This window comes from Colius striatus, chromosome 13 (genome assembly GCF_028858725.1).
Source record: "Colius striatus isolate bColStr4 chromosome 13, bColStr4.1.hap1, whole genome shotgun sequence".
Lineage (NCBI taxonomy): Eukaryota > Metazoa > Chordata > Aves > Coliiformes > Coliidae > Colius > Colius striatus.
In genome coordinates this window covers 2616784-2641135 of record NC_084771.1, presented here as the reverse complement: position 1 = coordinate 2641135, position 24352 = coordinate 2616784, and the positions used below count along the sequence as shown (strand labels likewise).

The 24352-nt window shown below is 60.2% G+C and overlaps 2 protein-coding genes across 2 annotated transcripts; one reads left to right on the top strand and one right to left on the bottom strand.

Annotated features, from left to right (window-relative positions):
* Positions 1 to 15: 15 nt before the first annotated feature.
* RIPPLY1 (ripply transcriptional repressor 1) lies at positions 16 to 2223 on the bottom strand (the record flags this gene model as incomplete). Its single annotated transcript, XM_062006663.1, has 4 exons — positions 2097 to 2223; positions 1485 to 1548; positions 865 to 935; positions 16 to 166 (listed from the first exon to the last, which is right to left on the bottom strand). Coding segments are annotated over exons 1-4 (381 nt in total), but the record flags the coding sequence as incomplete, so codon positions are not given.
* Positions 2224 to 6057: 3834 nt separating this feature from the next.
* Positions 6058 to 7406, top strand: CLDN2 (claudin 2). Its single transcript, XM_062006787.1, has one exon. The coding sequence runs from the start codon at positions 6322 to 6324 to the stop codon at positions 7015 to 7017; it is 696 nt and encodes a 231-aa protein (XP_061862771.1). The 5' UTR covers positions 6058 to 6321; the 3' UTR covers positions 7018 to 7406.
* Positions 7407 to 24352: the final 16946 nt, after the last annotated feature.

The window sequence follows — 24352 nt, the reverse complement described above, 5'->3', positions numbered from 1 at the left end:
CTCCTCCTCCTCTTCCTCCTCCTCCTCCTCCTCCTCCTCCTCCTCCTCCTCCTCGCTGTCCGAGTCCTCGTACAGGCAGAGCGTGGCCTGCACCGGGAAGTTCTCCAGCAGCTTCTCCCCCACGGCGTACAGATAGTCGAAAGCCTTGGCCTTGGGCCAGAGGATCCTGCGCGGGGCGGCGCGGGGTGAGGCCGCTGCCCGCCCGCTGCCCTCGGTGCCCGCCCGCGGGACGGGGCGGGACGGACATGGCACGGGCGGGAGGGACGGGACAGACATGGAACGGGCTGGAGGGACAGACATGGCACGGGTGGGACGGGACGGGACGGACATGGCACGGGCGGGAGGGACAGACATGGCACGGGTGGGACGGGACGGACATGGCACGGATCGGACGGGACGGACATGGCACGGGCGGGAGGGACAGACATGGCACGGGTGGGAGGGACGGACATGGCACGGGTCGGACGGGACAGACATGGCACGGGCGAGAGGGACAGACATGGCACGGGTGGGACGGGACGGGAGAGACATGGCACGGGCGGGAGGGACAGACATGGCACGGGCGGGAGGGACGGACATGGAACGGGCTGGAGGGACAGACATGGAACGGGTGGGACGGGACGGGAGAGACATGGCACGGGCGGGAGGGACAGACATGGCACGAGCGGGAGGGACGGACATGGCACGAGCGGGGGGGACAGACATGGAACGGGCTGGAGGGACAGACGTGGCACTGGCGGGAGGGACGGACATGGCACGGGTGGGAAGGGACGGACATGGCACGGGTGGGACGGGACGGACATGGCACGGATCGGACGGGATGGACATGGCACGAGCAGGAGGGACGGGACGGGACAGACGTACCTGACCGGGTGGTGGAAAAGCGCCAGCGCTTTGTCAGTGCCGCCATCCACCTCAGCTCCCCGAGTCCGAGCCTGAGGAGACACAATCAGGGTGGGATGTGCCCGGGGGCTGCTGCTGCCCCCTCCTCCCGGCCCGGCAGGGCACACGCGGACCTGGCTGGCAGCATGAGCAGACTCTAAAGCCACATCAGCCCCCTCTTCTGGGTTTAGGTTCTTACATCCCGGCAAAGGGAGCTTACATCCCCCTCCTCCCGACAGGCTTTGTGCCAGTGTAATCCCCCCTCACCAGCCCAGTGCTTGTGCCAGGCATCCCGCTAACCCCCTGAGGAATGCCCGCCGGGCTGGGAGCAGGCTGTGCTGCCCCTGCCTGTGCTGTCCATGGCTGTGCTGCCCAGGCTATGCTGCCCACGGCTGCTGGGGCTGCCTGCCCTGCCGCCGCGAGGGTCCGTGGCTGCTGGGCAGAGGGGTGATGGGCACGGGGAGATGGGCACAGCACGGCTGGGGAACAGCGCCCTGGGGGTATGAAGGAGTGTGGGGCGAGGGGACGGCTTTGTGCCAGCCCTGTGCCTCCAGCCCTGGCAGTGGGAAATGGGGGGATGCAGCGGGGAAGGGGCGACTCACCGTGTCCGTGTGCCCGGCTCCCTCCTCGGCTCGGGGCAGCCACGGTCTCCAGAGAGGCGGCGACCTGCGTGTGGAGAGCGGTTCAGCACCATGGCCCCTGCCCCGGCCCCCTCTGCCTCCCCTGGCTCCTCACCACCGCAGCCACACAGCCCCAGCCCCACAGTGTCACAGCCCCACACAGCCCCAGTCCCACAGTGTCACCTCAGCCCCACAGTGTCACCTCAGCCCCACACAGCCTCAACCCCACAGTGTCACTGCAGCCATACAGCCCCAGCCCCACACAGCCCCAGCCCCACAGTGTCACCTCAGCCCCACAGTGTCACTGCAGCCACACACTCCCAGCCCCACAGTGTCACCCACCCAGCTCAGCCCCTGCCTGGGTGTGTGGCTCGTGTGTCAGGCAGGTGAGTGTCCACTCCTACCACCTCAGCTTCACAGCTTCAGCCCTGCTTCAGCCCCCCAGCCCCCCCAGCATTGCTCCCCAGCCTGCACTCTCTCTTCCCCACCATGGGCTCTGCATCCTCTCTTCCACACCCCCTTCACCAGAGCTGAGCCAGAGCCTTCCCCATCCCAGCTCCCACATGCTCCTCAGGCTGCACAGCACCCACATACCTTCCCCCTTGCTGCAGCCCTGGGGCTGGTGGGCAAGCACTGGTCACAGGCCTCCAGAGCCCATGGGGAGACAGGCAACAGGCAGCAGCTTCCATGGTGGCAGGCAGCCGTGTCCCCTCTGACCCTGCAGGCTTCTGACCACGACACCTTTATAGCCCTGCCCCAGCCAGTGACTCACAAATTCTTCGGGGCAGGGGCAAGGGAGGGATGGGGTTGCAGGGGCAGCAGTTGCTGGGGTGTGAAATCTGTCCCAGTTGTGTAAACAGAGGCTGGGGGGAGGCTGGGGGCTGGAGGGGCTTCGCTCTCTGGTGGAAAAGCAAAACACAGAAGGGAAAAGTTGGACACCATTTGTGAGAAAATCCCCAGGGGGGAACAGGGGAGGGCAGAGACAATTAAGGAGGATGATTAAATGCTCTTTGTGGCCATTTGCATAGGGGAGGGGGGGGGGGGAAGGGATGGGGAGTGGTGGGGCAGCCTGAGGGGCACGGCCTGGGCACAGCGTGGTGGGCTGGGGATGGAGACAGCACGGGCAGCGTGTGACGGGCACGGTGAGGGCAGCGTGGTGGGCACCGGTGTGCAGGGCTGGCAAGCACAGAGCAACCTGCTGACAGGTGGGTGGGATGCTCAGGAGAGGAGAGGGAGAGAAGATGGACAGCAGGGGTGAGCCCCGGGCGCAGGCAGGGCATTGGGACTGCTCGGGCAGCCACGGGCCCTGCTCAGATGGCCCTGGGGAGCTGCCAGAGCCTGTTCCTGGGGCAACAGGAAGAGCAGGCACTTGCCCCTGTCCAGCTCCCTCCTCTGGCTTTTTGAGATGGGGACCACAGGTATAGAAAACCTTCTGGATAGAAGGGTGCCTGCCCTGGTTCCCCCCAGCCCCACCACGTGCCCAGGCTGAGGTGCCACAGGGCACCTCCTGCTCCTCGGAAGGTTTCAGTCTGGGACAAGGAAAGAAAATAGCAAATGGTCCCTGCTGTAGCTCTGCTATCAGCATCAAAACACCCTTGTCCAAATGCCAGCCGGATCCTGCTCAGCTCTGAGCACAATTTGTCACCAGGGGCCCTCCCTGTGCCTCTCCATCTGCAGCAGCCGGCGAGCGGGAGGGGGCACGGGCCCGGCACAGCTCTCACTGCTCTCTCCATTTGCTCCTCATTTGGGCCAGGAGTCTTATAACAACAAACCCTGCAGAGGACAAACAAGGGCCAGCAGGAGCAAACCAGCAGCCTGAGCTCAGCCTGTGGGCACAGGGAGTCCAACCTGCTGGTGTTTGCTGGTGTTTCCCTGCCCCTGCGGCCCCGGCACACAGTCACCCACCAGCCACCAAGGCCAGGCAGCAAGGTGACAGCAGGCCATGGCCCTGAGCCACACAGGCAATCCCAACCTGATCATTCACAGGCAGCAAGCAAAACGAGGCAGCCCAGCTCTTCGGTCCTTCCCGACACCGAAAGGGTTGAATTCTGCCCTGCAATAAGCTTCTGAGCCAGGCTGAGATTTGGAGGTGGATTTTGCAAAGCCGTGGCTAAACAATTTGCAGCCCCCTGATCCTCTGTGCTGGGGCTCTGGCCGCTCACCCTGCCCTGACCAGCCACCTCCAGCCCCGGCTGCAGCCGCCCTGGGTCCTGCACCGCATCTCCAGCCACCTCTGTAAGTACCACAGTGCTCTGGCCCGCATCTCCTGGGCCTTTCTGCAGCCTCCCTGAGCACCCCAAGGGGTTTCTTTTGCAGCAGCATCCCCTGAGATGGAGCAGGAGGTGTATTTAGTGCATGGGAAAGGAGACAGAGGGTTGCATGTGAGGTGTGAGCTCGGGCTGGGGTGGTGGCAGCGCTCCGGGCCACGGTGCCAGGTGGGTTCAGGGCTGGTTCAGGCTGCTTTCGCAATCCACCGCGGGAGGAGGAATTTGGAAACAGAAGGAAAACAAACCAGCCCGCTCCAGCACCTCTGCCAACCTCCCTCACCCATTGCCAGGGCTGCAGAGGGAGATGACACCAGCAGAACCCCCCTGCTAGCAGCAGCAAGTGGGAGCTGCAGCCCGGTGTGCTCAGCCCAGCCCCCACGGGCTGGGGCATCCACCATGCTCACACAGCATCCAGAGGTGCTGCTGCTGTGGGCTGGGGCAGTTCTGTGACCTGGGGATGCAGCACCATGTCCTTCCCCACCAGTTCTGTGACCTGGGGATGCAGCACCATGTCCTTCCCCACCAGTTCTGTGACTTGGGGATGCAGCATCATGTCCTTCATGACCAGTTCTGTGACCTGGGGATGCAGCACTGTGTCCCTCCCCACCAGTTCTGTCACCTGGGGATGCAGCATCATGTCCCTCCCCACCAGTTCTGTGACCTGGGGATGCAGCACTGTGTCCTTCCCCACCAGTTCTGTGACTTGGGGATGCAGCATCATGTCCTTCCCCACCAGTTCTGTGACCTGGGGATGCAGCACCATGTCCTTCCCCACCAGTTCTGTGACCTGGGGATGCAGCACCATGTCCTTCCCCACCAGTTCTGTGGTGGGGATGCAGCACCATGTCCTTCCCCACCAGTTCTGTGACCTGGGGATGCAGCACCATGTCCTTCCCCACCAGTTCTGTGGTGGGGATGCAGCACCATGTCCTTCCCCACCAGTTCTGTGACCTGGGGATGCAGCACCATGTCCTTCCCCACCAGTTCTGTGACCTGGGGATGCAGCACCATGTCCTTCCCCATCAGTTCTGTGACCTGGGGATGCAGCATCATGTCCCTCCCCACCAGTTCTGTGACCTGGGGATGCAGCACCATGTCCCTCCCCACCAGTTCTGTGACCTGGGGATGCAGCACCATGTCCTTCCCCACCAGTTCTGTGACCTGGGGATGCAGCACCATGTCCTTCCCCATCAGTTCTGTGACCTGGGGATGCAGCATCATGTCCCTCCCCACCAGTTCTGTGACCTGGGGATGCACAGGCACCGTGTCCCTCCCCACCAGTTCTGTGACCTGGGGATGCAGCATCATGTCCCTCCCCACCAGTTCTGTGACCTGGGGATGCAGCACCATGTCCTTCCCCACCAGTTCTGTGACCTGGGGATGCAGCATCATGTCCCTCCCCACCAGTTCTGTGACCTGGGGATGCAGCACCATGTCCCTCCCCACCAGTTCTGTGACCTGGGGATGCAGCATCATGTCCCTCCCCACCAGTTCTGTGACCTGGGGATGCAGCACCATGTCCTTCATGACCAGTTCTGTGACTTGAGGATGCAGCATCATGTCCTTCCCGAACAGTTCTGTGACCTGGGGATGCAGCATCATGTCCTTCCCCACCAGTTCTGTGACCTGGGGATGCAGCACCATGTCCTTCCCCACCAGTTCTGTGACCTGGGGATGCAGCACCATGCCCCTCCCCACCAGTTCTGTGACCTGGGGATGCAGAATCATGCCCCTCCCCACCAGTTCTGTGACCTGGGGATGCAGCACTGTGTCCCTCCCCACCAGTTCTGTGACCTGGGGATGCAGCACCATGTCCCTCCCCACCAGTTCTGTGACCTGGGGATCCAGCATCATGTCCTTCATGTCCAGTTCTGTGACCTGGGGATCCAGCATCATGTCCTTCATGTCCAGTTCTGTGACCTGGGGATGCACAGGCACCGTGTCCCTCTGCATCCTCGTCCCCAGCAGCACAGAGCCAACAGCCACGGCTCAGCCTGGGGTGGGCACATCCCGTTGTCCCTCCGGAGCCAGGGTGGTGGCCGCAGACGCCTTTGGGTGAGCCCCGTGCACGTGGGGACGAGGCACAGTCCCCATCCTCATCCAGGGCAGCCTCAGGGCCGCCACCCCAAACTGCCTCCTGCGGCTGCCAAGGACCAGCCGGAGCTTTTTGGCCTCCTCGGCTGGGGACATGGCAGGGGTGCTCCCCGGGAAGGCAGCGGGTGCCTTGCCCCGCCAGCGCTGCCTCCGAGGGCCGGCTTTGGCGCCGTTCCCGGGCCGCGCCGCTCTGCCTCTGACGCCTGCCCGGGGCGATAGCGGAGGTGAAAGGGCGCCTGGCGCTCCCCCGCGGGCTCGGGTCAATCGTTAATCGGGAAGGGATCGCTCTCCGCTCTCGCAGGTAACCTCTCCTCCCCCCGGCTCCCACGCACGGGCCCGTGCCCGCACACAGAAGCGGCGGCGGGGCGGAGCTGCGGGCACGGCCATGGGACGCTGAGCGCCGGACGAGCCGGGCCAGAAGCCGCCGAGCCTCGGGGAGGGCTCAGCCAGCCCCCGCCATGGTCTCCATGGGGCTGCAGCTGCTGGGCTACGCCGTGGCCTTCCTGGGCTACGTTGGCACGCTGACGGCCACGCTGCTGCCCAGCTGGAAGAGCAGCGCCTACGTGGGAGCCAGCATCGTGACGGCGGTGAGCTTCACCAAGGGGCTGTGGATGGAGTGTGCCACGTACAGCACGGGCATCACCCAGTGTGACATCTACAGCTCCCTGCTCAACCTGCCCGCCGACATCCAGGCGGCACAAGCGCTGATGGTGAGCTCCTGCGCCGTCTCGTCCCTCGCCTGTCTCCTCACCGTGGTGGGCATGAGGTGCACGGTGTTCGGCCAGGGCTCGCCGGGCAAGGACCGGGTGGCTGTGGCGGGCGGCGTGGTCTTTGTCCTCGGGGGGCTGCTCTGCTTCGTCCCTCTGGTGTGGAACATCCACGTGGTGCTGCGGGATTTCCACAACCCCGTCATCCCCGACGGCATGAAGTTCGAGCTCGGGGAGGCTCTTTACTTGGGCATCGTCTCCTCCCTCCTCTCCCTCGTCGGCGGCTTCATCCTCTGCAGCTCCTGCCCTGCCCGGGACCCAACAGCCAGCTACACGGGTACCTCCCGATCCCGCCTGCTGGCGGCCAAGAGCCCCCGCGCCTCCGTCAGCCACACGCAGAAGACCAAGAGTGAGCTCAACTCCTACAACCTGACGGGCTACGTGTAGCAGCTGCAGCTGGGAACCGGGGCTGGCAGCTCTCCCGGTTCCCGAGGGGGCACGGGAGGAGCGGAGCACCGGGCAGCACCTCCCGTGCTCGGGCTGCTCACCCACGTGCCTGGGGGGTTTGACCCCGCTCTCCCCGGGGGATCCCCGGAGCTTTGGGACTGCTCAGAGATCCCAGTGAGCCGCTCACATCTCTGACGATCCCCAAACCCAGCTCTGTCCCTGTGCTTACCCGCCTGTGGGCAGCCTGGCACAGCGGGACCCTGGCCTGCAGCCTGCCTGGACTCGGGGAGGTGGGGGGTAGGGGAGAGCTTGTGCCCCCAGGGACCAGCCCAATGGGCACAGAGGCGTCAGAGCAGGGTGAAGGTGCCTGTGTGGGTCTGGAGCTGCTGCAGGGGTATGGGGGCGCTGGCTGCAAACCCGTGTCACAATAAACCTGTGTTTCTACTCAGGCTGTGGCTGAGCTTTTCTCTGCTCCCAGGGGCCCTGGCAGCTCCTTGGCAGGGCTGGCTGTGGCAGGGGCTGCACTCACCCCTTGGCAGCTCCCTGGGAGGGCTGGCTGTGGCAGGGGCTGCACTCACCCCTTGGCAGCTCCCTGGGAGGGCTGGCTGTGGCAGGGGCTGCACTCACCCCTTGGCAGCTCCCTGGCAGGGCTGGCTGTGGCAGGGGCTGCACTCACAGCCTGGCAGCACTGGCTGCGGCTGGGGCTGCACTCACCCCCCTGGCAGGGATGGCTGTGGCAGGGGCTGCACTCACCCCCTGGCAGCACTGGCTGTGGCAGGGGCTGCACTCACCCCTTGGCAGCACTGGCTGTGGCAGGGGCTGCACTCACCCCCCTGGCAGGGCTGGCTGTGGCAGGGGCTGCACTCACACCCTGGCAGCACTGGCTGTGGCTGGGGCTGCACTCACACCCTGGCAGGGCTGGCTGTGGCAGGGGCTGCACTCACACCCTGGCAGGGCTGGCTGTGGCTGGGGCTGCACTCACCCCCTGGCAGGGCTGGCTGTGGCAGGGGCTGCACTCACACCCTGGCAGGGCTGGCTGTGGCAGGGGCTGCACTCACTCCCTGGCAGCACTGGCTGTGGCAGGGGCTGCACTCACCCCTTGGCAGCACTGGCTGTGGCAGGGGCTGCACTCACCCTCTGGCAGGGCTGGCTGTGGCAGGGGCTGCACTCACACCCTGGCAGGACCATAGTGCGGAGGGTGCCTCTGATCTTGCTGTGGCACATGCCCTCCCTGCCCATGGCACTCAGAAGCCCAGGCAGGGGAAGCACTGTCCAGGGGAGTGGGGTCACTACCCTGCAGTGTTGCTCCCTGAGCCCTGTGCTGGGGGGCTGCCAAATGCCACCACTGTGAGGGTGCCAGCAGGGGTAGGGGGCAAATGGTGGGCAAGGATCCTGCCCAGCCCTGCTCACTACTATGGCTGCAGGCATCAGGGGCACTGGGGTGTGCACAGGGGCATTCACTGCCCCCAGGTGTGTATGACATGCTGAGGTCCCCAGGCAGTAGGGAGAGCCCTGGCACCACCACCCAGGATGTTCTGTGCACCAGCACCCAGGAGGCAACACAGCCTGAGCCCATGAGGCCACGATGGAGGCTGAGCACCCCAACACAGCTGCAGAGGGTCCTGAGCCTGGGAGTCCTTGCAGGGGCTGTTTGGGGAGGAAAATCACATCAGCAAGCCCCAAGGGATGGGCAGGCAGGAGGCAAACTGGCTCCGGGGCAGCCTTTGCAGGGAGGACATGCTGTGTGTGTGCAGCTTTGCACAGCAGCAGTAGGATGGCTGGCACGGGCTGCTGGTGGCATGGGGGCTGCTGGGCACATGCCAGGGACAGCAGGCACAGCAGCCCAGCCCCAGTCCCAGCAGGGGTGAGGTTACCCCTGCACAAGGTTGCTTGGGGACTCCCCTGCCCAGGGAGCAGGAGGCTTTAGTCTATCACTAGCACCTCATAAACCAATTTAGATTAGGTGTCAGAGAGGAGGGGACTCTTCCCCACCATTACCCTTGCACCAGTGACACCCATTTGCCATGAGGCGAATGAGCTGCTGATAACAGCCAGTCGTGTCACACTTTCCCCTCCTCACCGAGCCAGAGGCCACCCCCAGGACCCATCCTGGCAGAGGGGATCAGGGTGGATTTCAAGGCAAAGGGCCAGTCACCCTCTTGCCATGGCCAAGGGACAAAGTGCTGCCCCAGCCCTGCACTGGTTGGGTTCCTTATTGCTGCCCTGGGGCAAAGAGAGCCCTGGCTGCAGAGGATAGAAAGTGTGCAATGGGCTCAGCAGCCCCCCCCCGGGGAGATCCTGCTAATTCACTTAAGTCCTTCAGCCACAAATGTTTTGTTTCTGTCCAGCTGACACTGAGAGGAGGCGAGAAAATAGTTGGTAGGAGAGGTGGTGCCTGCAAAGAGGAGGAATTCCTGGGCACGGGTTCTTCCCCTCCCAGCCCGGCTGCGGGGCCAGGCAGCTGCCTGTGTCTGTGGGCAGCTCCTTAAACAAAGGGGCATTTGAAATGCTTCATTCAGAGTTTGGTTGCTGCTGGATTTGTTAACACCTTCATTCAAGCAGGGTTTAGAGCAGCTGGCTTTCCCACAGCTTCCCCCTGAAGGGCACAGGCAAAGGCAGGCTGAGCCCGGAGCTCAGGGGCCGAAACAGAGCCTGGGCAGATGAGTGCAAGGACAGAGGCACCCAAGGGACCTCAACGTCCCCAGCAGCCCCTTGGGTTTCCATCTGAGTTGGGCAACACCAGATCCCCATTCTGTGGGTGCAGCACAGCAGCAGAGGAGCCCAGAGCCATCACACTGAAGAGGGGACGAGCCTTGCCCAGCCCCGTGCCCATGTGCCCACGGCAGAGCCTGTACCCGGGGCGTGGGGGGCTCCGGGAAGGGAAGGGAAGGGAAGGGAAGGGAAGGGAAGGGAAGGGAAGGGAAGGGAAGGGAAGGGAAGGGAAGGGAAGGGAAGGGAAGGGTTCTCCCCTCGAGCTTTCCCAGCCTGGAACCTGAGGGCACCCAAAGAGGTGAAACCTGGCTACAGGGCAAGTGAGCCTGGAAGAGATTTTCCCCTTCTTTAGCAGCCAGAGCAGAGGAGGAGGAAGGGAAGGGCAGGGGGGAGGAAGGCAGCGGTTATCTCTGCCTCACGCAACAGCCACGCTCAGCGCTGCTGATAAGCCGCGTCCCTGAGGGCAGGCGGGATGCAGCCTGGCCACGGCCAGGGGGACAGGAGCCACGGCTGCCCTGAGCCCCAGCTGCCCTGAGCCACAACTGCACTGAGCCACAACTGCCCTGAGCCACAACTGCCCAGAGCTCACACTGCCCTGAGCCCCAGCTGCCCTGAGCCACAACTGCCCAGAGCCATAACTGCCCAGAGCTCACACTGCCCTGAGCCACAACTGCACTGAGCCACAACTGCCCAGAGCTCACACTGCCCTGAGCCACAACTGCCCCAGAGCTCACACTGCCCTGAGCCCCAGCTGCCCTGAGCCACAACTGCCCCAGAGCTCACACTGCCCTGAGCCCCAGCTGCCCTGAGCCACAACTGCACTGAGCCAGAACTGCCCAGAGCTCACACTGCCCTGAGCCACAACTGCCCCAGAGCTCACACTGTCCTGAGCCACAACTGCCCAGAGCTCGCACTGCCCTGAGCCACAACTGCCCCAGAGCTCACACTGCCCTGAGCCCCAGCTGCCCTGAGCCACAACTGCCCTGAGCTCACACTGCCCTGAGCCCCAGCTGCCCTGAGCCACAACTGCCCCAGAGCTCACACTGCCCTGAGCCCCAGCTGCCCAGAGCTCACACTGCCCTGAGCCACAACTGCCCCAGAGCTCACACTGCCCTGAGCCCCAGCTGCCCTGAGCCACAACTGCCCCAGAGCTCACACTGCCCTGAGCCCCAGCTGCCCTGAGCCACAACTGCACTGAGCCACAACTGCCCAGAGCTCACACTGCCCTGAGCCACAACTGCCCCAGAGCTCACACTGTCCTGAGCCACAACTGCCCAGAGCTCACACTGCCCTGAGCCACAACTGCCCCAGAGCTCACACTGCCCTGAGCCCCAGCTGCCCTGAGCCACAACTGCACTGAGCCACAACTGCCCAGAGCTCACACTGCCCTGAGCCACAACTGCCCCAGAGCTCACACTGTCCTGAGCCACAACTGCCCAGAGCTCACACTGCCCCGAGCCATAACTGCCCCAGAGCTCACACTGCCCTGAGCCACAACTGCCCAGAGCTCACACTGCCCTGAGCCACAACTGCCCAGAGCTCACACTGCCCTGAGCCACAACTGCCCAGAGCTCACACTGCCCTGAGCCACAACTGCCCCAGAGCTCACACTGCCCTGAGCCTCAGCTGCCCAGAGCTCACACTGCCCTGAGCCACAACTGCCCAGAGCTCACACTGCCCTGAGCCACAACTGCCCAGAGCTCACACTGCCCTGAGCCCCAGCTGCCCAGAGCTCACACTGCCCTGAGCCACAACTGCCCAGAGCTCACACTGCCCTGAGCCTCAGCTGCCCAGAGCTCACACTGCCCTGAGCCATAACTGCCCCAGAGCTCACACTGCCCTGAGCCACAACTGCCCTGAGCTCACACTGCCCTGAGCCACAACTGCCCCAGAGCTCACACTGCCCTGAGCCCCAGCTGCCCAGAGCTCACACTGCCCTGAGCCATAACTGCCCCAGAGCTCACACTGCCCTGAGCCACAACTGCCCCAGAGCTCACACTGCCCTGAGCCCCAGCTGCCCTGAGCCACAACTGCACTGAGCCACAACTGCCCAGAGCTCACACTGCCCTGAGCCACAACTGCCCCAGAGCTCACACTGTCCTGAGCCACAACTGCCCAGAGCTCACACTGCCCTGAGCCACAACTGCCCCAGAGCTCACACTGCCCTGAGCCACAACTGCCCCAGAGCTCACACTGCCCTGAGCCACAACTGCCCCAGAGCTCACACTGCCCTGAGCCACAACTGCCCCAGAGCTCACACTGTCCTGAGCCACAACTGCCCCAGAGCTCACACTGCCCCGAGCCATAACTGCCCCAGAGCTCACACTGCCCTGAGCCACAACTGCCCAGAGCTCACACTGCCCTGAGCCACAACTGCCCAGAGCTCACACTGCCCTGAGCCACAACTGCCCAGAGCTCACACTGCCCTGAGCCACAACTGCCCCAGAGCTCACACTGCCCTGAGCCTCAGCTGCCCAGAGCTCACACTGCCCTGAGCCACAACTGCCCAGAGCTCACACTGCCCTGAGCCACAACTGCCCAGAGCTCACACTGCCCTGAGCCCCAGCTGCCCAGAGCTCACACTGCCCTGAGCCACAACTGCCCAGAGCTCACACTGCCCTGAGCCTCAGCTGCCCAGAGCTCACACTGCCCTGAGCCATAACTGCCCCAGAGCTCACACTGCCCTGAGCCACAACTGCCCTGAGCTCACACTGCCCTGAGCCACAACTGCCCCAGAGCTCACACTGCCCTGAGCCCCAGCTGCCCAGAGCTCACACTGCCCTGAGCCATAACTGCCCCAGAGCTCACACTGCCCTGAGCCACAACTGCCCTGAGCTCACACTGCCCTGAGCCCCAGCTGCCCAGAGCTCACACTGCCCTGAGCCACAACTGCCCAGAGCTCACACTGTCCTGAGCCTCAGCTGCCCCAGAGCTCACACTGCCCTGAGCCTCAGCTGCCCCAGAGCTCACACTGCCCTGAGCCACAGCTGCCCCAGAGCTCACACTGCCCTGAGCCCCAGCTGCCCAGAGCTCACACTGCCCTGAGCCACAACTGCCCCAGAGCTCACACTGCCCTGAGCCTCAGCTGCCCCAGAGCTCACACTGCCCTGAGCCCCAGCTGCCCAGAGCTCACACTGCCCTGAGCCACAACTGCCCCAGAGCTCACACTGCCCTGAGCCTCAGCTGCCCCAGAGCTCACACTGCCCTGAGCCTCAGCTGCCCCAGAGCTCACACTGCCCTGAGCCACAACTGCCCAGAGCTCACACTGCCCTGAGCCACAACTGCCCCAGAGCTCACACTGCCCTGAGCCCCAGCTGCCCAGAGCTCACACTGCCCTGAGCCCCAGCTGCCCAGAGCTCACACTGCCCTGAGCCACAACTGCCCCAGAGCTCACACTGCCCTGAGCCTCAGCTGCCCCAGAGCTCACACTGCCCTGAGCCTCAGCTGCCCCAGAGCTCACACTGCCCTGAGCCACAACTGCCCAGAGCTCACACTGCCCTGAGCCACAACTGCCCCAGAGCTCACACTGCCCTGAGCCCCAGCTGCCCAGAGCTCACACTGCCCTGAGCCACAGCTGCCCCAGAGCTCACACTGCCCTGAGCCTCAGCTGCCCCAGAGCTCACACTGCCCTGAGCCACAGCTGCCCCAGAGCTCACACTGCCCTGAGCCCCAGCTGCCCAGAGCTCACACTGCCCTGAGCCACAACTGCCCAGAGCTCACACTGCCCTGAGCCCCAGCTGCCCAGAGCTCACACTGCCCTGAGCCACAACAGACCCAGAGCTCACACTGCCCTGAGCCACAGCTGCCCAGAGCTCACACTGCCCTGAGCCACAACAGACCCAGAGCTCACACTGCCCTGAGCCCCAGCTGCCCAGAGCTCACACTGCCCTGAGCCACAACAGACCCAGAGCTCACACTGCCCTGAGCCCCAGCTGCCCAGAGCTCACACTGCCCTGAGCCATAACTGCCCCAGAGCTCACACTGCCCTGAGCCACAACTGCCCAGAGCTCACACTGCCCTGAGCCACAACTGCCCAGAGCTCACACAGCACCAGAGCCCAAACTGCAAATGGCAGCACCAGTGAAGCAACAGAGCCAATCTGGCATGGCACAGAGCCAGTCTGGCATGGCACAGAGCTGATATGGCATGGCACAGAGCCGGTCTGGCATGGCACAGAGCCAATCTGGCATGGCACAGAGCTGGTCTGGCATGGCACAGAGCTGATATGGCATGGCACAGAGCTGGTCTGGCATGGCACAGAGCCAATCTGGCATGGCACAGAGCCGGTCTGGCATGGCACAGAGCTGATATGGCATGGCACAGAGCCAGTCTGGCATGGCACAGAGCTGATATGGCATGGTACAGAGCCAATCTGGCATGGCACAGAGCTGGTTTGGCATGGCACAGAGCCAATCTGGCATGGCACAGAGCTGGTTTGCCATGGCACAGAGCTGATCTGCCATGGCACAGAGCTGGTTTGGCATGGCACAGAGCCAATCTGGCACGGCACAGAGCCGGTCTGGCATGGCACAGAGCTGACATGGCATGGCACAGAGCTGATATGGCATGGCACAGAGCTGGTTTGCCATGGCACAGAGCTGATCTGCCATGGCACAGAGCTGGCCCAGCATGGGACAGAGCTGGCCCCGGGGTTGCCCCAGTTGAGTGTGCCCCAGGTGTGGCTGCAGCAGGGGCCTGGAGGAGCACAGCCCCAGCTGAGGGCAGGAGCGGAATGCCAGGGCTGAGGCAGGGGAAGGGGGATGGGTGAGGAATGGCTCCCTGCCCTTGGCCTGGTGCAGCCCCTCACTGCAGGGCCAGGCTGCAGTGACTAATCCCCCATCATAAGGAAATGAGTCCTTCTTCTCTCCTCTTCTTGCTCTGGATGTTGCCTCAGATGAAGAAAGAAGGCAATAAAATACTATCACTATCTTATCTTCAAAAGCAATAGAGGCACTATAAACACCCAGCACACCCAAACCTGCAGCTGCAGCCAGGGCAGGGGCTGCAACCCCAGCAGATGCTCGTGAGAAACATGGGAGAAAGCCCCAGCTTCTGCCACAGAAACACAGGCTCACCACCAAGGCCTCTGCAGCCAGCCAGGAGCCCTCAGGCACCCACAGCACCCAGGGCCATGCCCTGGCCAAAGCACCCTCCTGGGCCCAGCAGAACACAGGGGAGCGATGTCCAGGGGCAAGAAGGGCACAGCTTCAGCCCAGACCTGGCCAGCTCCCACACCTCCTGCCTCCCTGGAATCCTCCAGGCAAGCAGATCTTGGCTCCTTCTGCCATCCCCACCCTGCCTGTCGCTCCTGCCCTGCACAGCCGAGCTGAAGCAGCAGCAAACAATCCCCAGGGGCTCTCAGAGGAGTGCTGGGAGAAGCCAGCTCTGCCTGCAGCCCCTGGGAAGTGTGCAGAGAGGAGAGGCAGGAATGGGAAGAAAATTCAGGCCAAGTTCCTGATGGGTTGAGGCACTTGGAAAGGGCTTCCACATTCCTCCACCCTCCTCCCAGCTGCAGCACACTCCCAGCTGCCTCCCACACCATACCAGAGCCTCCAAGCCAGGGCTGGAGGAGGATAAACTCTTCCTACCCATGGCATTACAGCAGCCTTTGCAGGGGCTGCAGAGGGGCTGCTCTCAAGCACTTTAAATGCTGGCTCCCAGGCTGGGCTCAGCAGCAGCCCCAGTGCCCTGTGCTGGTGGGAGCAGAGCTGTGCTCCTCGTGCCAGCCATGCCCCAGGCCCCACACCTGATGTGCTCCCAGGAAACAGCCTCATGGTTTCACCTCAGGGCATCTGTGATGCTCAGCTGGCAACTGCACTCATTGTACCTCCTTCCTGAAGCCTTGGGGATGGCCTCATCTGGAGTCACACAGCCAGCACGCTGCCCTGAGACTGTTGGGGTCTGGCTCTTCTGGTTTAATGGGGGACATTGCAATGGAGGTGAGGAGAAACCTCATCCCCTTGGAAGAACACTTACAGTTGGAGGAAAAGCCTGTCCACAAGCTCAGGGCTTTCCATAGCCTCCTGGAAGAGACCTGTCTAACAGTGCTTTAAAGGATGACTTTGCTTTTAAAGAGAGGTATGAGGGAAAGAGGTCAGAATGAACTCCATGGCACTGCAGGGGACAGAGGCCTTTGAGTGCACCAGAGGAGATTGCTAGAAAGCAGCTTCTTGGCTGCCTTTGAACAGCAGCTTGGAAATCTATCAGGGTTTATCTCAGAAAACCCTGATAAGTGTGAAGAGAACACAGAGTTTTGATGTCCCAGGCATTACACTAACACCACAATCAGAATCCTCCATAATTTGAGTCTAATCTATGCTAATCTAGTCTAATCTGTAGCAGCAAGAGCAGGCTTTATCAGCAGAACCAATTCAGGAAGCAAAGTGAGCTTCACCAGCACGACACTTGTGGAATGGTGTGAACACAAGCTCTTGCTGGATCCTGCACAAACAAACAGGCTCCACCTCTAGCCAAAATCTGCCCTGGAGAACTGCCTTACACAACTGAACTTGTCCTGCAGCTCCACTGCCAACTGATGGTCAAACAGCATCGTGCTGCACAGAGCAGAGGAAGACCAGAGGACTCCAAACACCTTGACAGGGACAAATGGAGCTAAAACCACACTACCCCACACAGCCATCCCCAGCAAATCCATCCAGCAGCCTGTCAGCTCCCTCCTCGGGCTGTGCTTGAGGGCACCACCATTTCAGCAGCTGCTAAGCTAGCTTCATACCTAAGAAGATGCTCAGAGCCCAGACCCAGCTGAGCTCCTCCAAGCTCTCTGCTGTGCACTGGGATTCTGGAAGAAGCAACAAGAAGCAGAGAACACAGGGAGGCTCCAGCAGCTCTGGGCTTGTCTCTTACATCTGCTCAGGATCACAGGGGAAGGGTGTGCTTTGATGAGGCTTTTTCCACACCACACAACTAATCTAAAGGCAGGTGCCTTTTATTTCCACAGAACTTACAGCACCCTCTGTCTATGATGCCCAGCCTGCTAAAAAAGGCTAAAAGCAGGACAAGCCCCACGTCACAAACAGTGTGATTGCCTTGAACTCACTTTCCTAGAAGAGCTGTCTCTCCTGAGGTTTCTCAGGTCACTGGAGCAAAGTCCCACACCACCAGCTACACCTGAGATTGCACCAACAAATGCCTTTTTCATTACCTGAGCTGTTATCCCTTTTGCAGAGGTGGGAGCAATTCCAGCCCCCAGCATTTTCCAAGGCATGGAGAAGGAGTGTGCAGGCATTGCAGAGCTGAGGGCAGAGCATGAGCATCCCTACTCCATGCCCACGGTGCTCCTGTGCCATCTGAGCTGTCCCAGTGCACTCTTACGGGAACCAGGGTGCTGCCCTTTGACTTTGGATTTTCCCTTAGCTGCAGGAGATGCCAAGCACATCTCACACAGTATGGATAGGCAAGGGGGCAATTAACCTCTGATCTCCCCTGTGACTGAGTGCTTCCTCATTGGCCTTCTCAACCCACCTTCATGTCAGCAGTGTTTCTAGATTGTAACTGGCAGGTTGTTTCATGCCAGGCCTGGCTTCTGGCCTGTACAGGGCTGCTCTCTCCATCTCCATGCAGGCAGAGGAAGCAGAAGCTGCCTGTGTCCAGGGAAGAAGCCAGCAGGAAAGGGAGAGCAGATGGAGAAATCGATCAGCTCCTTGTTTTTAAGGTGTGGAGAGCAGGTGCTTTGAGATAGGGGATGTTCCTCAGCAAGGGGAAGGACCTCTGTGCTGCACTTTCCTGGAAGGGGAAAGTGGCTCCCAGCACAAAGCCCCCACAGCTCAGCCCTGGGCAGGGAAGACATAAGAACTGCTGCAGCCAGGAGCTTGCTAGCACACATCAGATTTCCACCTCCCTGAGCAGAGCTGGCTACAGGAGGGCTGTCCCTGCAGCTGACACTCCAGGGCCTGCTCACAAACAAGGGTCTTGCTGTGACTTACAGTCTCCTTCCCAAAACCAGAACATCCCCTCTCCCAGATGTGCCAGGGTGGCTCACATCCCATGTGAGCCCCATGGGCTGATTCCTGGCTTGTAAACCTGCAATTGAAACCTCAGTAAGCTTCCCCCTACTGGTCACAGGCAGATGCAGCTGATGCAGCCAACTTCACAGCTTCTGGCTGAGCAAAAGCCTCAGGGGGGCAAAAGCAAAAGGACCAATGGAGCCAAAGCACAACTGTAAAGGCAATTCAGTCTTACACAGAGACAAGGATATCCTGAGGTGTCCCTGAGCACAGCTACCCCTTCCCATGGGAGACCTTTGCAAAGCAGAGGGAGGCTGCCCACGACACCCAGCTCACGGGTGGGATGAGGAGAGCTGCACCAGCCATGGCAGCGTGAGCCAAAGGGGATGTGTCCTGCTCCCCCCTGGCTCCTGGCACAGCCTGCCTGCTCCTGCAGCACTCACAGTGCTGGGAAGCCAGGCCAGGGCAGGCTGGGTTTCCCCCAGAGCCTGGGCAGGGCTGGCAGCTCCAGCCCCGGGAGGCACGGAGCAGTGCTGGCAGGGAGGACGGGGAGAGCTCTGGAAGGAGGAAGCTTTGCCAAGCAGCCTTATCTTTTAGATGCTTTTCTGACCTCCTCACCTGCAATAACTACTTATCTTCACTACACAACTTAATTCCACCAAACTACCCCGGCATCAGCCTTCTGGCACAAGCCCTGTTGAGCAAGCTTTGAGCAAAGCAGGAGAGAAGTGCCGGGTTTCAAACCCAGGGACTTTGATACCAGCTTATCTAAGGGAAATTAATAGCTGCACCTTTTGCCAAGTCCCATCCATTTAGGAAACACTCCATCCCAGCACCATCTCGTGCATCATTTCTGTGCACCGAGGGAAACAAAGCAGACCCACACACTGCTGTAAGAAGCGTCTATTTTTCCTGGCTGGTAACGCCAGACACGGGGAGGTGAGAGTGTGAAGCTTTGCCGACTGTTCACAAGCTGCTAAACGCTCCCACAGGCTCGCAGATCTCTGCCGGCTGCTGCTGGCATAGAAGCCACCCTTTGCTCAGCAGCACCACGGTCAGCAAAGCCCGTGTCTGCCCCCGATGCGTGAGCGTCTGCTTGCTGTGCATCACACAGCCTCGTCCTGCCCCGGCTTCAGCGGGAGGAGCTGGGTGCCACAGCTCCCTCCCAAGGTCTAGCCCGAGGGCTCTGCACATGACACCACAAACATCGGGGATGTCTGTGAACAACCTGCTAAAAGAAATACAGCCTAGTGGCAGGGATAAAGCTCAGATGCCAGAGCTAGTTGCAATGGGATGGACTAACCCAGATGGAGAGAGAGGCAGCAGCAGCTAAGATCACTAACTCAACACATATGTGCTGTGAAAAGCACCGAGATCAAGCCTGAAGGAGGTGTGGATATTTCCAGCTTTAGAAGCAGCTTTGGAGAAGAAAATAAAGGTCTGTCTCTTCCTCTGCCCAACGTGGATGCTTGAAAACATGACTGGCTTTGGGGATGAAACTTCCTGGCGTGATCAGAGGCACGACAGCTGCCCAGGACTGCTGGCTGCTCTGCACCTCAGCCACCATACAACGTGAATGCAGGTGTCCCAAAGGCTGGGGAAGGAAAGCTTTGAGTCACTGGGGCATCCTGGCACGGATCCAATCTCCTCAAGAGCTCTATTGAACGTTAAAAGTGATGGGAGTGCAGTCCTGTGGTTTGAAGATCACCTGGCAAGATGTCAAAAGCAAAGCACCAAGGGGAGGGGAGATAAGAAATGTTACCTTCAAACCATGAATGGAGGGAGATAAGGGAGCTACCTGCAGGCTCAAGTGATACCACCCACAACACTGACCTGAAAACACAGCAAACAACCCAATTCAAAGATGTCAAGAGAGGTCAGTCACAGAAACAGCTCTGAGCCCTAGAAACAGGATTCAACCAGGAAGAGTAAACACAGAGACAGCACCTAGAGACTGCAGAAAATACCCAGCTGTGTGCATGTGTCCTTTCTATCTCCAGCAGCAACAGTGAAAGTGACTGGGGCAGTAATGTGTGCAAGTCCAGCCAAGGTGGAAAGGATGTGACAAAGTCCTTTACCATGCTGGATGGGGCACTGTGTCCACAGAGCTGTGTTGCTCAACTCTGACTCCCAGGCAACACATACTGCACACATTTGGTGATACCACTGGAGCCACTGACTTCTGCCACATTGCCTTGTGCCTTCCCAGGGCAAACAAAGTGTTTGTCCTGAGTCAGAGGAGCAATGCTGTGCTGGCCACCCACACACCACCTCCTCTATACCCACTGTGCTGGAAGGACACTGCATGGCTGTTAAGGAGGGCTTTATACCCATAGGAAACCATGTTTGTTTCAGGAAGCTTCTGAGCTGGAAGTACAGGCTCAAACAATATTGAACTACATACAATTGCCCATAGTTTCTTCCCAGGCCTCCTGCTGGAGGCAAGGCAGGGAGCTGCAGCACCCCTTGGGCTGGGGGCAATTGTTCCCCTGTGTCACATCTGGATGCTCTGGAGCCACATGTCTTCCTGCACACACCTTGTCCTCAACACTTCCCAGGTTAAAGGGATGCTCATACTCCTGGCTGAAGAAAATCAGCCTAAAGAAGTTTAAAGGCAAAATTCCCACCCAGGATTGTTGAAAGAAGCTGGGCTCTGGGGCCCAGAGCCTCAGAGCAGATGTGTGTGCAAGCCCCAGCACCACTGTGCCATGGGCTGTTCCCATGGCTACACAGCCAGAGGAATTCCATTCAAGGAGCCTTGTGTTGCTACATTATTTAACAAACAAACAGACACACTCAAGAGGAAAACACAGGCAGGGACCCAGTTTAGCTGCTGTGTGGGCTGATCAGACCTTTGGGCTCGACACTGCATCCTGGAGTGAAAGGGTCCAAATCCTGAGCCTCAGCACCACGCTGCTCCAGCTCGAGCCAGCCAGCTGTGTCAGACACAAGAAGACTCCAGCATGGCTAAAGATGCCATTCTCCTGGGATCCCACTTGCACCAGGAGCTGGGCAGCCACAGCCAGCATGTGCCTGCCTCTGTGCCCAGACCCACCCTGCCAAGGAGCACGGCCAAGAGGCTGATGGGGATGTCCACGGGCCAGGCTCAGCGTGCCACAGTCCCCTCTGCTCACACCACATCTGTGTTTCCACCGCCTGGGCAGCCTCAGCCAGCAGTGATGGGGAGCAGAAGAGCCACACCAGCCCTGCAAGAGCAGAGGAGAGCCCCTGCCCAGCAGCACGATGGTCTAAAGCACAAGTAAAGAAACCAGGCGTTGATTAATGATGGAGTGTGAAAGGCTCAGTGGCAGGACAGAGGGGACTACTCCAACATGCACTGTGTCACCTCCAGCTTGGTCTGCAAGATCTCAGCCACCTGATTTGACATAAGGTTAATATCCTGGAGCTCCAGGTAGGGGAGGATGGATGAGAGGAGACAGTGAGCTGTCTCTGAGCATTCATACACAGGTTCTTAAGCTTCTCCATAAGGCTGTGGGCAAGAGGGCAAAAGCCAAGAGGAGAGTCAGCAGCAAGAGCCTGGATCTGATACCTCCCATACCTCCAGCTACACACCCAGCTGCTGTTCCCCTTCCTGCCAGGAGCACCATGGGCACTGGGGTTCCTTTTTCCACCCCGTTCTTATCTCCATTACAGACTCGACACTGTGCAAGGGATTCAGCAGCAAGGTGCCACAGTATAGCACAGACACATATGGACAAGCACCTTTCTGCAGGGCAGCTTTAGAGCCAGAGCTGGTGATTCCACCTCTCAAAACAGCAGGATCTTCACTTATAAGCCAGTTACTCCACAGCAGGGTGCTGGGTACCAGGGAAGCAGTGTCCCATGGAAAGGGCAGCCCACGATGAATGGGACAGGGCAGCCCATGATGATTCCTGCCCTCTCCTTCCACCTTAGGGAAGACAGAGGCTGCCAAACAGCCAACACACAGCTCTGACCTCTTCCTGCAGGAAACCTGTGCTTCCCTCAGCACTTCTAAGTGCATCCCTGTGCTCCTGAAGCTCCTCATCAGCTGGGCTTCTCCTGCACAGCGCTGGGCGCAGCCGACCCACAGCAACACACACGCGTCCTGCTGCAGCACAGCCCTTCCCTCTTCTGGGCCCTGAGCAGGGCCAGTTCCTCTTGGCATTTCAAGAACTCTGTTGTCTCTCACTCCCTTTTCTCCATCTGAAAATGACCCCTGTCAGTGTCACAGTTTAACCTCAGCCAGCGCCTGGGCCCCACACAGCAGCTCGCTCCCTCCCCCCAGGGGGATGGGGAGAGAAACTGGAAGGGTAAAAGTCAGAAAACCTGCAGTCTGAGACAGTTTAGTAGGTAAAGCAAAAGCCATGAGTGCAAGGAAAGCAAAATAAGGGATTCATTCAAAACTTCCCATTGTCAGGAGGGTGTTTTGAGCCCACGTGAAGTCACTGGGCACCAGAGCTCGGGTCGAGTCACTGCTGCACCTGCACTTGAGCTGCTTCCTTTAGGGCTTGTCCTGAGCCACTGGGGTTCAAGTGATCCCTGTTACAGTTAATTCCCACAACATTCAACTCAAATCAGGTGTTATAGGGCTTAACATTGCAATGAACTCCTCCCCTTGCTCCTGCTCTGCCCTGGACTTCCCCACACATCACAGTGCCTTAGGGCTGTGGCTGCTCCAAGGGAGCCACAGCCTCTCCAGGAGTATGCCTGCTGCACATAGACCTATCCCCAGCCACAGCTGCTTTGAGGTGCATCTGCTGCAGAGTGGCCTTATCCATGTGCCACAACATCTTCAGACATAGACCTGCTCCAACACAGCCTTGCCCATGGCCACAGTCCCTCCAGCAGTGAACCTGCTCCAACACAGCCTTGCCCATGGCCACAGTCCCTCCAGCAGTGAACCTGCTCCAACACAGCCTTGTCCATGGCCACAGTCCCTCCAGGGATGAACCTGCTCCAACACAGTCTTGCCCACGGCCACAGTTCTTTTAAGGGTGTTCTGGCAGTGTCCTGGACTTTGAGGTGTTGCAGATGACCTTGTGCAGAGCCACTGATGCTTTCAGGTGTACCTTTTACAGTGTGAATGTGTCCATGGGCCACAGCCCCTTCAGAGCTGTGCCTGCAACAGCAAGGCCATAATCACAGCCTGATGCTTTGAGGTGCACCTACTCTGGTGTGGACATATCCTTGGTCACAGACACTTTGGGATGTCCTGCTCCTGTATGGACTCATCCACAGGTGAGAGTCACACAGTCACTGAATGGTGGGGGCTGGGAGGAACCTTTAGAGCTCATCCAGCCCAGTCCCCTGCCAAAGCAGCTCCCATCTAGATCAGCTCACACAGGAACATGGCCAGGAGGGTCTTGAAGAGCTCCAAGGGAGGAGCCTCCACACCCTCCCTGGGCAGCCTGGGCCAGGGCTCCCTCACTCAAACACTCCAACAGTTTCTCCTTGTGTTTCAATGGAACTGTTTGTGTTGCAGCTTCATCCCATCACCCCTTGTCCTGCCACTGGATACAACAGAGAGAAAGTGCTGCCCCAAGCTCCTGACACCCACCAGTGAGAGATTTGGAGCTATGAATGAGCTGCCCCCTCAGTCTCCTCTTCTCCAGCCTGAACAGCCCCAGGGCCCGCAGCCTTTCCTCACAAGGAAGATGCTCCAGTCCCCTGAGCATCTGGGTGGCCCTGCACTGGCCTCTCTGCAGCAGTTCCCTGTCCCTCTGCAGCTGGGGAGCCCACAACTGGGCACAGAACTCCAGCTGAGGCCTCAGCAGCTGTGGCAGAGCAGAGGGGGAGCAGAAGCTCCCTGGCCCTGCTGCCCACACTCTGCTGGATGCCCCCAGGCTGCCGTTGGCTTCTTGCCCACGAGGCCACGTTGCTGCTCATGGGCAGTTTCTTATCACCCAGCACTCCCAGGTCTGTCTCCTGGAGCTGCTCTCCAGCAGGTCACCCCCAGCCTGGCCTGGTGCAGGGGGTTGTTCCTCCCCAGCTGCAGGACTCTGCCCCTGCCCTTGGTGACCCTCAGCAGGTTCCCTTCACCCCCAGTTCACACCGGTGTTCCAGCCTGTCCAGTACAGCAGCACAGAACCAGGAGCCATGCCCCAGTCCTCTGCCAGCCCAGGCACACAGCCATGGCTGCTATCAAAGTGTTCCCAGGCAGAGAGGAATGAGCTGATAAGCAGTGTAGCAGCATAGCAAGCAGCAATAGGAAAAAGCAGCTCCTAACAAGCACTAAACTAATATAGAATGAGGCAAACCAGCCCCATGGCAAGCACAGGAGCCTGCTAATTAGTATCTAAACAGCAATAGCAGCTATAAATTCAACCTAGGACATTCTAATCAAATCTGTCTTTATCTTGAACCCTCTGTGTCCCATGTTGGGTGCCAACCAGAGCTGCTGGGGTTTAACCCCAACCCAGCCCCACACAGCCACTCGTTCCCTCTGCCCCAGTGGGCTTGGGGAGAGAACTGGAGGGTAGAAGGGAGAAAACTCACAGGCTGAGGTAAAGGAAAAGCAAAAGCTGCACATGCACACAAAGCAAAGCAAGGAATTCATCCAGTGTTTGCCATCATTCAGCCATCCCCAGGACAGCAGGGCTCCAGCATGCACCCTGCTTGCCCAGGAAGGCAAATGCCATCACTCTGAGCATCTTCCCTCTTCCTCTTTCTTCCCCAGC

Excerpts from the sequence above, each read along its gene's own strand:
- CLDN2 (XM_062006787.1), top strand. The coding sequence starts at position 6,322 with ATGGTCTCCATGGGGCTGCAGCTGCTGGGCTACGCCGTGGCCTTCCTG.